The following is a 14,476-nucleotide window of genomic DNA, read 5'->3' on the forward strand; positions in this document are numbered from 1 at the left end:
TTATTTACTTTTTTTATAGAATTTGCTATATTTTTTTCGATAAAAATGGAAGTTATCTTTTTTCAATTTTTTTATATTTTTTTGAACCAGCCTCCAACTAAAGTGTCTAAGAAAGATCTAGTGTATTTACCTTTACAAATACCTTATAAATATGGAGTAGAATTCAAAGCACAGTAAACAGATTTATTTATTGATTTGTAATCCTTGTTATTAGCACCACTATAATAATTATTTTAGAATTTATTGTATGTTTCAAGATCGTTTCCAATTTTTTCTGATAACAATTCAAAGCCTTTAAGATCTGATATATTATTAATACCATATTCACTATTAAAATCATAAGCAAGATCAAAATCAAGCATGTTGATATCTGTAATACCCATTTTATTATATTTGTTGATGTCTAATCTGTATTAGAAATAGTTGACTGGTAAGAGTGTTTTCTCATCTATTTCAAAAACTCTTAATGAAGGATATAGATTACTATATGTTGTAAGAGAAGGAGCTATGAAAGCAACATTATTTATATTTGTTGTATTTCTATCTTTGTAGATTTTAAAGTGGTCTTTATGAGTATGACCATAGAACTAGGCGTTAATAATAGAGGAAAATCTTTAGATTAATGCATTGTATACTTCTGACCATTCTTCAAGCAAATTATCTGAAGGGATGTGTCCCATTATAAATACCTATTTAGATTAAAATAGTTATTAATTAATTATAATTAAATTAAAATTATTAAAAATAGTTTTATTTTGAACTTGATTTAAAAAAATTTTACTTTTTCATTTTGTTTTTCAGCAAGAGTGAGGATTTCTTCTAACCATTTAAGTTAATGTCCAGGGTCAGTAGGATTCTAAATTAAAAAGAAATTACCAGGATTACCAGCTTAAGTATTGACAGCAATTATTCTTAAATTTTATCCGTTTTTGGTAATTACAGTGGAGTAGTAACCATTTTCTTTAAACTAGTTAGCTGCTTCCTTTCCAATCCAAGATTCCCAAGCTTAAGCAAGTTATGCTTTCAAGTCTTTTTCTCTATTAGTTTCATAGTCATAAACATTGCAAGGGAAACTCTCGTGATTACCCATAATAGGGAAGACTTTATTTAAATTATTTATATGAAATTAGTTATTTTTAATATTAATCTTTTAACAATAAAGATAAAAATTTCAGGTGAATTTATGCTGTTTATTTATGAATTTTAATTAAAAAGATAAAAAATACGTACTTTTAAGAGTAGGGATTTCTCTTTAAAAAAGCTAAGTGAGCTAGATAGTGCTATTGATATTTTATTCTTAAGTCTATTCCCAGATGAAGTGATTTGTGTTGTCACCAGTCCATAGAGCAAAATCTATCTCATTAGAAAGATTTCTCTTAATGAAACTAACGTAAGATTCAATGGTTCTGTAGGGTAAATCGCATGGAGCAATAGAACCCCAATATCCTGCAGTTATGCTTTTATTACCTTAAGAAGGTGTAGATTCTTAACGACAGCATGTTGGTTGTTAACATTGAGCATAAGATCCAACTTAGTAATCCCAATCAAAGTGTAAATCAGTCATATGAATAATTTTAAAAGTGCTATTCAATTAGGGTGTCTATCTCTTAACTTCATGAGAAGCAGCATCTTTAAGAATATCAAGAACAACATTTTCAATATCAATTTTTTCATATACTTAGGGACAAACCTTAATCTCTGGACATATAAAGTCAGGATCAAAGTAACGCTTTTAGATATTCTCAACTACATATGGTCCCATTTCACCAAATGCTTCTCCACATACGTCATCTCCTAAGATTCCAAACTTATCACAAAGAGCGCTGACTAAAGATTAGATCTTGTCGAAAGATTTTGTAAAGTCAAATTTTTACAAGTAAGAGAAAACAAGCTTGCATGGAACGCATGTAAGGACGGATTGCTAAGGTAATTCAAGGGAGGATTAAAGAGCTAGGGAAGCTTTTTAAAGTTTTTCTGGCAAAATTTAGTGAACTTACTAAAGTCCTTCCTTCAATTGCAACTCAAAGGAATAGACTGTAGTGCACAAAACAAGAATAAAGAGAATTGACTTTTTCATATTTTGACTATGTTTTGATTTATTTTTTGTTTTTATTTTATTTATTTTTGTTGTTTACCTTTAATTTGATGAATTTAAAAAATACCAGTGTTTAAAATATGTAATTAAAAGGCATAATTTCTACCCACCTATAAAACTTGAGGGATTAACTAATATTTATCCCTTCATGATGTAATAAATGATCTACTTATTCTTTACATAAATTAATTAGAAATAAGGCATTTATTTTCACCAAATAAGAATCTTATTTCCGATAACTTAAACCTACCTGGAACCAATAAATATAGTAAAATTTAAATAAGTAACTTAATTATTGTAATCTAATTGAGTGTAAATTAAAATATTAAAAAATTTTTCAATATTTTTTAGAAGTAAAAATTATTTATTTACATATTTATATCTATTTATATTTAGTGTTAATATTTATTTATTATTTTTATATGACACATTAAACACCTATGATCATATATGTTAATAAAAATTTAATTTTAATATATTATTTATTGAGCTTTGATGGCGTCAAGTAGATTATCATTGGTGGGCAAGTACATATTTTTTCTTAGAAATGATAAGATAATCTTTACAATTATTAAATTTTTAAACAATTTTAATAAATTAAAAATATCTAAAAGAAATTTTTTTCAGGTTTTATCTGTTTTGATAATTTTTAACTAATAAATAAATACTTTTATCCATTATAAGTAAAAATTAATGAATGAACAACTAACTAATTTAAAACAAAAAAAAGAAATTTATTTCATTTAATAAAATTTTTTTTTTTATAAAGTATTACTTTTTTTGTAAGTAAATTTATTTTAATTATCATTTTAAAAAATTTGCATAGATTTTAAAATAAATAAATAAATTTTTGCTCTAAATGATTTTAAGTTAATAATATTGAATATTGTTATTTAGATGTGCTTTATGTATAAAACTAATATCTTTTTGAAAGGATTAGTAAATTTTATTTGAGTTTTAGCTATAGATATCTTAGAATTATTAGTAATGAATTAAGATTTTTTAGTGTTGTAAGAGTTTAGAGAAGATGGTAGAAAAAAAAATGAGCTGCGTAAAGTAGATTGCATATTAGGATTTGATTAAACTGTTGAAGGATCTTGTAAATTGATTTAAGGATTGACTGAAATAGTTTGCTTGATAAAGGGACCTCATAATGTATTTATTAACATTATTAAATTTAGTTAAATAAAAATAATTCTATGAAATACAAAAGAAATCAACTAGAAGAGAATCAGAAGGATTTTTAAATGTTTAATATAATGTAGCCCCATTCAGTGGAACTGATAGAAGAAAAATTTCCAAATTCGATAAGTAATAAATAGTTTAAACTGCAGATGTTTTATCATTTATATTATATAATAATGTAGGGATTGGAACGAATTCACTGAAAATTTAAGAGTCAGTTTTGAAAGTGTAATTCTAACAGAGCAATTAGGTTCAGGAGAAATTGATATTATAGTTTCAGTTATTTAAGCTGATGGTAGTGCCAAAAGCTCAATTTTTAATGCCATTTCCTTAGCTTTAATGGATGCAGGTATGCTTTTTTAATTAATAAACTTTTCTCAAATTTTAATCGAAATATTTGCATTAAATAAGGTATTCCAATGAAGGATTTCACTGTATCTTCAACAGTAATAAGCTTAAACAGCGAAATTTTATTAGGTAAATTATATTCATGAAGTTTTAAAAGTAGTAAATAAAATATATAAAAAAGATGCAACATACTAGGAGTAAAAAAAAGCTAGTGCAGAATTGATAATATCTTATTTACCAAGAAGTGATTAGGTAGATTTTATGGAAATGAAATCAAGTAAAATAAGTTAATAAGATACTAAAGAGATGTGTAAAATTGCGGTTGATGGTTGTAAATAAATGTATCAAATATTAAGAACTTTCGTTTTGGAAAGCTCAGTAAAAACTCTTTTGAGCACAAGATGATGGCAAATAAGATAACAAGAGTAAGAAGAATAAATATAAATTTAAAGTAAATTAGAATTGCTATTTAAACCTTTAATTATAATTTTTATATGATAATATATGTGTGTTTTAAAGATCAGTTAAATTCTTCTAAGAGAAAAATATGATAATTATGAAAATTAATATTGCCTAAAAGTTTTAAAAAGATATTAATAACTACTTATAAGTTAACATTAAATAAAACAAATATACATTATGGATATAAGTTAGAATTAAATAAGTATATTCTTTACCAAAGGAGTATAAAAAATCTAAAAAATTAGTTAAAATAATAAGTATTGATGCATTCATATCTTAATTAAAGTAGTTAGGAATAGTTTTATTAAGTTACTCAACTCATATCAGCATATTAAAACTTTAAATTTTAGAATATTTTTAATAAAAATAAATTTTGATATCTAATTCAATTAAAGACTTTATGTTAAATAATATTTTAAATTCAAAAAATAGTTTAATATTTAAAAAGAGGAATATTAGAAAAAAAATTATTTATTTTTAGGCAAGGAATAAATATTAGTTGATATTTTATTTTGAAATCAATGCAGTTAGCATAGAATTTTTTTAACTATTAACTTTATTTATTAAAGATATTTACTTGTTTATGTAAAATGATTTAAATATAAAAATTATATAAAGTATTAATTTAATTTTATAATATGGAGAGTATTTATTAATTCATATATGAATTTTTATTTTTTGAAGAAGAATAAGAAACTTAAAACTGCTAATTGAGTTTATATAGATTATTTTAACTGCAAAAATCAAAAATTTTAAAATCAAACTTTATTTTAAATAATCTACTCAAAAATATTTAATTTTTTAGTAAATGATTTTAAATATTTACAGTTAGTATTTATACAGTAAAGTAGAGTTACTTTCATTATATTTTTTAGCTGTTAAATAAGTTGATGAATTCATATTATCCATATAAAAATTAAATTTTTTAATATGGGTTATAGCAAATAAATAATTGAATTTGATAATTTATAGACTACTTGAAATAAAATCATCACTTTGATAATTACTAAATAATTATACTTATAAATCTTTTCACAAATAAAGTAAAAGTTAATTAAAGACCTAAATACTTTAGATGATGGAAGATAATTCCAATTTAAACTAGAAATAATTAAGAGGTAGTGATGATCAAGTAATCACATACAAAATTACTGAAATAGGTGAAGAAGAAGATTCATAATTTTCATAAAATTAGGAAGATGAGACGTAATTTATTTAAGTTTAGGTTGTCATTTTTATTAATTTTTTTTTAAGTGAAATTTAGGATGATAAAAAAGCATCTAAGTTTGATAGTAATGTATGTAAAAATGATCACACATAATAAAGCATATAATAAATAAACTAAAGCTATAATAAATATGTTTTACACTAGAATAATCAATAAAATGATGAAGAGGATAATATGAATTTTAGTAAAAATATTTTGAGTTTACATAACACTATAAAAACCAATTAGAGCCAATTAGCAAACTAATCTGCCATACAAAATTACAGATATTCTTAATAAAATAATTCAGATTATCACAGTGGCTAAAGGAGATACTCTCCAATTAGATATTAAATCGATGCAGAGGAAATAAAATCTAAAAGAAAATCATTAGAAAGAGAAACTATTAGAATGGAAGAAGAAGTTAAGTTCCTCAAGCAAAATTTGTTAAGTGAACTTTACAAATAAAAGCAGTATGAAAATTCAAGACTTTACAATCTCATTTACATACTTTACGTAGCTTCAGAGAGAAATAAAAAAGTTCTTTTAAAGGAATCTTTCTCAGCCTTAGCTAAAGCATATTATTCAGGCGAAGAGAAGGCGGAGGAGGTATTAATATAATCGAAAAAGAAAATTCATTTATTCATTTTATATTTTTTGCATTTTATTAATTAATTAACAAAGTGCATTTATTTCTATCTATCTATCTTAGAAAATTGTTATTCTAATTTTTAACGTATTAATTTTAATTTCTTAATAATGAAAAAAAAAAAAATTTGTTAGATAGATTAATATACAATTTATTTTTCTAACTTTATTCAATATCTTTTTTGGTATAAAAAGTTCTATTAGCAAAAGTAATTCTAAAAACTCTATTATATGTGGAATAACTGGAAAAATTACATGTTAGACATTAAAGTTAATACTTTAAGACAATTAGTTAAGTAAAAAATGATTAGCACTGAAAAAATATATGAAGTAAGAATTTAAATTATTCTAAAATAATAAGTAAGTATTTTATTTATGATTAAAAATAGAAGCAATCAGTGCATTACTACAATAAAAAACTTAAAGCAAAATCATTTGCTGGCTGGTTTTATTTCTTTAAAAAAAATAAAGAATTACTGGCACGAAAACGCTAAAGAGTAAATATTCATGAGATATTTTCTAATTATAATTCTAGAGATTGTTCTCCTATTCGCTCATTAAGTAAGAACAAGTAATCTGAACCAAATATTTTCTATGATGAGATTCTTTAAAATAGTAGTGCAGAGAAAAAGAATAGCATACAAAGCAATCTTAATAAACCTCGTTTTTGCAAAGTATGCAAAGTACTAGATAAAAAGACTCAAGAAAAATATAAATGTTAAGGGGACTCTTCTTGTAAGAATAATTAAAAAAGTAAAGAAAATATACTGAATTAAAGCAATAATAACAGTGCTTCAAAATTAAAATAAAAGCTGTTACAATCTCTAAATATTTAACAAAACCCAAGTAAAATATAAGATAATAATAATGTACAAAGTCAACCTGATGTTACTTAAAAACTAACAGTTAAGAAAGAAAAAAATCCTTCAGTAAGTCCAGTTAATAGGTCTGGATTAAATAGCAGAAAACCTTCAATTAAAGTCAATATATATAATGAGCCACAGTTCTTTGAAAATTAAGAAATCTAAAATAATAAATAAAAAATGCAGTAAGAGAACGACTATCAATCTCCACAACGTAAACTACAAGAAGTTATAGCAAATGCAAAAAATAAAATCATATAATTTTAAAATTCTGGCAATCCATATTAAGAATAAAAGTAAAATGGCTATCTTTTAAGAGAATAAAATGACGAAATTAATCAGAATCCTTACTTTTACAACTAGCAAAATGAATTATTCACACCTTAATCATAGACCATAAGTAAACTAACTATAGAGCATACCATTACAAATAACTAAAGTAGTGATAATATGTTTGCAACTACACTTAAAAAGAGAAAAAATATTGATGAAAACGAATACCGTAGTACTGGAAAAATCAATGTAGGGTCAATAATTTCTTAGTAAAATAGTAGAAATAGAAATTTAGAATTAGGAGAAAACAACTCCTCAGTTTTAAAAGATAGCTCAAGTGTATTTTAAAATTAGATGAATGTGCAAAAAAATATAGGTTAGTAAAATATATAAGACTATTACAATTAATTTAGAACAAACAATATTCAAGCTTACAATTCAAACCAATAATATAATTAATCTCCTAAATTTAACACTTTTAGTGATAATAAAGTAAATTTTGGATAAATGAATAAATATGATTATGATGAATAAGAAAATTAAGGTTATGATATTAGTGATCATAAGATAAATTCAAAATAAGCAAAGTAATATCATGAGAATACAACTGATAAAAAGGATAAAAAATAGCAATAAAATACCTCTTAAGGATTTACTACTTTTAAATAACGTTCTAATAGTATTAGTTAATACTGCAAAAATAAACCATCTAGCTCTAATGGAAGTTTATATTCATAAATAACTTCTAGAAAAAATTCTCTGTACTAAAATTAAAAGTAAAATAATAGTAGAAAACCTATCTAGACAGATGGATTTTAGTTTGTATCTCCAAACAACTAATGCAACGAAATGATATCAAATAAGAGCTTTTATTAAGAAACTAGGTCAAGTAGTATGAAAAAAAGAAATGATTCCTTAGGAAATGGATTATTAAATTATTTTAGTTAAACAAAAAGATCAAATTTAGAAAATAACTCAATAGTTTTTAGCATCTACCATCCCACTAACAGCAAAAATATCAGAAATTTATCAAAATCACCTCTTTAAAGCCGTCTATTAGAAGATGAGTAACTTTTAGAAGAATAGTAGAATGAATACAACCCAATTTCATTTGAGAACTCTTTGAGAAAAGACAACAATTTAAATCTTAGTTTCATTAATGGCAGTAACAATTTTAACAAGTCCGGATTTTTAGACAGTTCACTTCACAATAAAATTCTCACTCCCAAAGAGTAAGATAAAAATTTAAGGTTAATTGAAAAAAGAGCACAAGAAAGAAAAAAACGTTTGGAGGAGTTAAAAAAGAAGTAAAAAAAATTAAATTGAATGATTTGAAGTTATTTTTATTTAATTTATTTAGATAACAAGAATGGAAAAAGTAGAAAGAGAATGAAGAAAGATAAAATGAAGAGAAAAAATTGGAAAAGGAAAGAGACTAATACAAAAAAGAATACTTAGAGTATTAGGCTATAAAAAAAATATAGAAAAAGAATAAAAAAACTCCAGAAGAGTTGAAAGAAATAGAACAAAAAAATAATGAAAAAGCTGAAAAGTTTTTTGAAAAAAGAATTTAAGTAAAATTTTATCATTTTAACTAAAATCACAAAAATAAATCATAAATAAAAATAGAAAATATCCTTCTAAATACTCTAAGAAAATTAAGAATGCCATGGGAAATTAGACACAGCTATAGACTTTTATCTCAAAAGCTTTACTAAGAGGATCTTCAAAGCTCTAGTGAACTAAACAATAAATGAAAAGGATAGACAAAGGATAAAGGAATAGCAATAGCTTGAGAAAGCTATTACTTTTTACAATTACTAGTAAAAGAGGTACTTTATTTATTTATATTTTATTTAACTTTTAATTACCACAATTTAATTTTATGAATACTACAACAAATCTAGAACTAATAACAAATTTAATTCATTAAAAAGGCAATATACCAAACCAAACATATATTTTTAAAAATTTATTTTATTAAATATAAAATAGAAAATGCCTCGGGTAAATTAAAATATTCACCTATGAAAGCTTAGTCCAAAAAGAGAATTTCGAAAAGTAGAGAGAGGAAATTATAATGAGGACTGCCTTCTAAAAGCTATTCTAAAAATTACCTATTAAGAAAAAGACAGAGATAGATGTTGATAAAGTCATTAAACAATTCAGAAAGGTTAGTTATTAACTTTATATTAATTTAACAATTTTTCTTTAAACAATGATATTAATTTATAATGTGTGTTAATAAAGCATAAACTGCTTATTGAAAAAATTAACAAAAGTATTGTTTGAGTGGCTATTTATTGCACAAAGAGAGTTCTAATCAATAAATTTTGTTTTTAAAAGTCGTAATTAAGACAAACAAATGACAATTATTAATTTTTTTATAAAAGAAAAAATGTATATCTTGAATAAATTTCGTACTAATTAATAAATGACACAATTATAAATGCGTAAATAGCTAAATTCAAATAAATTTAACGGATTATTATCATTGTTAGCGAATTACGCAAAATGAATGATTCATGACGATATCATTTTGACTTTCAATATTCTTTACAAAATTATAAACATGAAAACAAATTATTTATTATCTTGCCACATTTTAAATATTATGTTAAATTTTAAAGGTTGTTTTACTGGAAAGGTGCTTCAGAGGATGGAAAAATTTTTGCTAGTGAACTTAACTTGATAAATAGATTTAGTTGGGTTATCAAATGTAATAAATAAGAAAACTAATTGTTGTAAATAAAATTGTCTTTTAGAAGTTTAATAATAATTTCTTTTCCATTGTGAACTATTATAATTTATAAGATTAGAAAGTAGAGGATTTAAAATTGTTTAGTCAGAATTAGATAATTTATAAAATATTAGCATATTAAAATTGTTTGTATATATTATATAAAACCAATCAATCTATTTTGTACATAAATATTGCTTGCACTATTAACTACATATAAAATTTAATTTTTGATGCAATAAATGTTAATTTATTTTTATCTTCTTTAAGTAAAGATTCTATTTGTACAATTTTTAATAAGATTTATCCTACTTTCCTTTTATATTCACGAATTTTATGAGAAGTGAAATTTCTTTTAGTTTGCAGACAATTCATTCAAATAAATAATCTCTTAGCTAAAAAATTAAAATAGTAAAAGAATAAACTTTATCATGCGAGAAAATTGTATGATATCAATTATTACAAAGTAGAATAAACTAACAAATTTTTTCCCTCTTTACTTGTATTCTCTTTATAATTTTGAAATTATACAAATGAAAAATTTATTTATTGATTGATTGATACAAAAAAAGTTTTCTAGGTTTTTCTTTTTTTAAAATTATACTCAATCTTCTGTTTTACCATGAAGTCCTTTCTTCAAGGAAAATCTTTTCAGATGTGATTCATAATAATAAAATTTTATGATAATTGAATATCTAGGAAGAGAGAAGATAAGTGTGACAATTAACAATATTAATATTTATTTTTTTAAAATATGCACGCAATAAAAATTCTGTAAAATGCTGGCAGATTGCCAATTTTATAAAGATCGATTTTGACAGGAAGAAATCTATAAATTGGAGCAATCAAAAAATTTAGATAATTTAATTTAGTTTAATAAAACAAATATTTTTTCAGTTTAAACAACCAAGAGAATAACAGCAACAATAAATAATACTAAGAAATGGCTGACCAAAAACCCGAAGTTAAAAACGTCGAATAAGAAATCGAAACTGGCGAAAGCAAGCAAAGAGAAGGTGAATCAAAGAACGCCTACAAGGCCAGACTAAAATAAGAAAAGTTAGAAAAGGAAAAGGCTGAAAAGGCTGCTAAGAAGGCTGCTGAAGAAGCTGCTAAGGGTGAAAAGGCTGCTACTAAGAAGGTCGATGAAGAAGAATTAGACCCTACTGCTTACTATGAAAATAGATGCAAGGCTGTCTAAGATTTAATGACCACTGGTAAGCCTTATCCTTATCCTCACAAGTTCGATGTTTCTCACAGCATCTCTCAATTTATTGAAGAATTCGACCCCAAGCTCACTGAAAACGGATAAACTATTGACACCATCGTCACTATTGGTGCTAGAATTACCAGTTTCCGTGCTTCTGGTAAGGCTCTCATCTTCTACCAAGTCTAACAAGAAGGCAAGAAGCTCTAGGTACTTATTTACTTAAATTTCATCTAACAAATTCATTTAAACAGGGTTTAGCTCAATAAAAAATTAGCAAACCCATTTTCAAAAGATACAATTAAAATCTTCTTTTTATTAAATTTAACTTGTAAAATTTAAAAAATACGCCAAGATTTTTCTTTCAAACAAAACTTTAAGTTTTTTTTAAAAAATCAAAAATAAAACGAAATGGCTTTAAATAATAGTAAATATGTCATTTTAATTTTCCATTTTATGTTAATAGGTCTTAGCCAACAAGAGCGTTTACACTGATGCTGAATACTCTTTTGAAGAAATCAACTCTCTTTTCAAGAGAGGTGATATCATTGGTATTACTGGTAAGCCCACTAGAAGTAAAACTGGTGAATTGTCTATTGCTCCCACCAAGCTCTAACTCCTCTCACCTTGCTTACATATGTTACCCAGCTTACATACTGGTTTGAAGGATATGGAAACTAGATACAGAAAGAGATATTTGGATTTAATTATGAACAACAGTAGCAGAAACAACTTCATTACTAGAACCAAGATCATCAGCTACATTAGAAGATACTTAGATGACAGAAATTTCCTTGAAGTCGAAACTCCCTAAATGAACATGATTCCTGGTGGTGCCGCTGGTAATTATTATTAATTTATTTTTACTAAAACACAAATATAAAAGCATAGCAAAACAAACTAATAACACTCTTTTGTTTCATTCTTAGCAATGTTAATAGAGCAATTTTTAAAAAAATAAGCAATAAATATATAAAAAAATACAAGCAATCAAAATAATTCAAGCAATAAAATCAATCAATCTATTAATCTAGCATTATAAAATTATTTAGTTCTACAGCCTAATTAATATTTGATTTATATTTCTATTTAATTAATTATACTTTTAAATTATTAGCCCGTCCTTTCGTTACCCATCACAATGATTTGAATATGGATATCTTCATGAGAATTGCTCCCGAATTATACTTAAAGAATTTAGTTGTTGGTGGTTTTGAAAGAGTTTACGAAATTGGTAAATAATTCAGAAACGAAGGTATTGACAGAACTCACAACCCTGAATTCACCTCCATTGAACTTTATCAAGCTTATGCTGATTACGAAGATATGATGAAACTTACTGAAGACTTATTGTCTTCTCTTGTTATGAAGCTTACTGGTTCTTACAAGATTAAGTTCCACCCTGAAGGAAAGGAAAATCCCGATAACTCCTACGAAATCGATTTCACTCCTCCCTTCAAGAGAGTTCCTATGATGGAAACCCTCAGTGAAAAACTCGGAGGTGTTAAAATGCCCGAAAACTATGATACTGAAGAAGCCAGAGAATTCTTCGACAAGTTATGTGTTCAACACAATGTCGCTTGCTCTGCTCCCAGATCTACTACCCGTTTGATTGACAAGCTCGTTGGTCACTTCATTGAAGTTGACTGCAAGAATCCTACTTTTTTGATGGAACACCCTCAAATTATGTCTCCTCTTGCTAAGTATCACAGATCCAAGCCTAACGTCACTGAAAGATTCGAACTTTTCGTTAACTACTACGAACTTTGCAATGCTTTCACTGAACTTAACGATCCCTTCAAACAAAGAAAGATCTTCGTTCAACAAATTGAAGAAAAGAACAAGGGTGATGTTGAAGCTATGGGTTACGATAAAGATTTCTGTGATTGCTTAGAACATGCTTTACCTCCTACTGGTGGTTGGGGTTTAGGTATCGATCGTCTTGTTATGCTTCTTACTGATAACATCTACATCCAAGAAGTTCTCCTCTTCCCTGCCATGAAGCCTATCCTTGAAAACAAGAAAGAAGAAGAAGAAATTAAGGATAAAACTGAGTGATTTTAATAAATAAAAACATGAAGTTAGCGCTACTAAGCCATAATTATATTGTATATTAAAATATTAAAATAAATAAATCTTTTTTAGTTGTTACTTATTGTCTACCTTAATAGTTAAATGCGCTAAAATAAATACTTATAAAGTATAAATTAAAATAAATTTAATTATTTATGTTTCATCAATCAATAAACTTATGTAAACAAAATTTTTTATAAAAATAACAAATTTTATTTTTTTAAAAAACAGTTTAAAATAAATACATTTTTTTTTTTAATTTAAGTGTAATAATAAAAAATTAAATTATAAATTTTGTTTCAAGAAACATTATTTTATTTACTAAAAAAAGCAATTTTATGAAAAAAAAATAATTTTATTACCATCAATCAGAGAATATACAATCGAAACATTTTAGGGCCAATAGGTAAAAAAAAACCTATTAGCTTAAAATCATAAAAATTAAATGAAATTTTACCATCTGTACCTACACAGTTGGTGATATTTTAATAACAGGATTAGCAATATAAAAACAATAATAAAATCTATGTATCTATGCGTCAATAAAACTTTTTCAAAATATTAAATAATAAAACAAATAATATTCAATTATTCAAGCATTTAATATTTATTCATCCTTTTTTTGCCACTTGTTTATCACAAGATGAAATCATTTTCAAAGACAACTAATCTTTTTGATTTAAGACACTTGATTTTTACTTTGAGTTTTTATTTTTCATTAATTTCGTTATTACTTTAGTAGTAAATTTGTGTAAATTAAAAAAAAAATATTAAATAAAATAAACTTTTAAATTAAAAATTGTTTCTTAAATTAATAAATAAATAACATTAGTGGAATAAAAAAGATTAAAAAAATAAATCAAAAAAGCTATAAAATAAATTCAAGGAACTTTTTTGTTTAATATTCATTTTTATATTTAAAAATATCACAATCCAAAACAAATAAACTGTTTTTACCCAAGGTGAAGTGTCAAATTTGAGAGATTAATGCAATTTGCTAAAGCAGAACCTAAGTCTAATGCACTAATTCCACAAATTTAATTCCTACTTTTTAAATATTGAAGAAGAAACATATAATTAAATAGTTAATTAGAAGGAAAAAATTAAGAAAAAATATGAAATAATAAGATTAATTAATTAATAATAAAAGCAAAATTAGAAAATAAAATGATGAGTTAAATTAACAAAGAAAAAAAGAACAAAATTAAGCAAGCACAATAAAAAGAAAAAGAAAAAAGAGCTTTATTGTTTTTAATTAGTTTTTATCATTAAATATATCTCAACCCTAAATAAATAAACTGTTTTTACTAAAGGTTAAGTGTCAAATTTGAGAGATTAATGCACTTTGTTAAAGCAGGACCTAAGCCTAATACAC

At 24.5% G+C, this 14,476-nt stretch overlaps 4 protein-coding genes across 4 annotated transcripts; 3 read left to right on the plus strand and 1 right to left on the minus strand. All coding sequences in view use genetic code 6, as the record gives it.

Moving 5' to 3' along the window:
* Positions 1–62: 62 nt before the first annotated feature.
* TTHERM_00691490 (ser/thr phosphatase family protein) lies at positions 63–2,077 on the minus strand (the record flags this gene model as incomplete). The annotated part of the gene is made up of 3 exons (XM_001032114.1): positions 63–689; positions 782–1,101; positions 1,231–2,077. The coding sequence occupies 3 exons, from the start codon at positions 2,075–2,077 to the stop codon at positions 63–65; spliced, it is 1,794 nt and encodes a 597-aa protein (XP_001032114.1).
* Positions 2,078–3,082: 1,005 nt separating this feature from the next.
* Positions 3,083–4,033, plus strand: TTHERM_00691500 (3' exoribonuclease family 1 protein; the record flags this gene model as incomplete). Its single annotated transcript, XM_001032115.3, has 5 exons — positions 3,083–3,250; positions 3,309–3,406; positions 3,463–3,629; positions 3,692–3,757; positions 3,810–4,033. The coding sequence occupies 5 exons, from the start codon at positions 3,083–3,085 to the stop codon at positions 4,031–4,033; spliced, it is 723 nt and encodes a 240-aa protein (XP_001032115.1).
* Positions 4,034–5,165: 1,132 nt separating this feature from the next.
* On the plus strand, positions 5,166–9,762 carry TTHERM_00691510 (hypothetical protein; the record flags this gene model as incomplete). Its single annotated transcript, XM_001032116.2, has 8 exons — positions 5,166–5,296; positions 5,345–5,906; positions 6,141–6,275; positions 6,335–8,388; positions 8,442–8,655; positions 8,711–8,913; positions 9,077–9,254; positions 9,712–9,762. The coding sequence occupies 8 exons, from the start codon at positions 5,166–5,168 to the stop codon at positions 9,760–9,762; spliced, it is 3,528 nt and encodes a 1,175-aa protein (XP_001032116.2).
* Positions 9,763–10,526: 764 nt separating this feature from the next.
* TTHERM_00691520 (lysine-tRNA ligase) lies at positions 10,527–13,258 on the plus strand. Its single transcript, XM_001032117.2, has 3 exons — positions 10,527–11,238; positions 11,495–11,870; positions 12,146–13,258. The coding sequence occupies exons 1-3, from the start codon at positions 10,576–10,578 to the stop codon at positions 13,084–13,086; spliced, it is 1,980 nt and encodes a 659-aa protein (XP_001032117.1). The 5' UTR covers positions 10,527–10,575; the 3' UTR covers positions 13,087–13,258.
* Positions 13,259–14,476: the final 1,218 nt, after the last annotated feature.

The sequence above is a fragment of the Tetrahymena thermophila genome (assembly GCF_000189635.1).
Source record: "Tetrahymena thermophila SB210 genomic scaffold scf_8254422, whole genome shotgun sequence".
Classification (NCBI taxonomy): Eukaryota; Ciliophora; class Oligohymenophorea; order Hymenostomatida; family Tetrahymenidae; genus Tetrahymena; species Tetrahymena thermophila.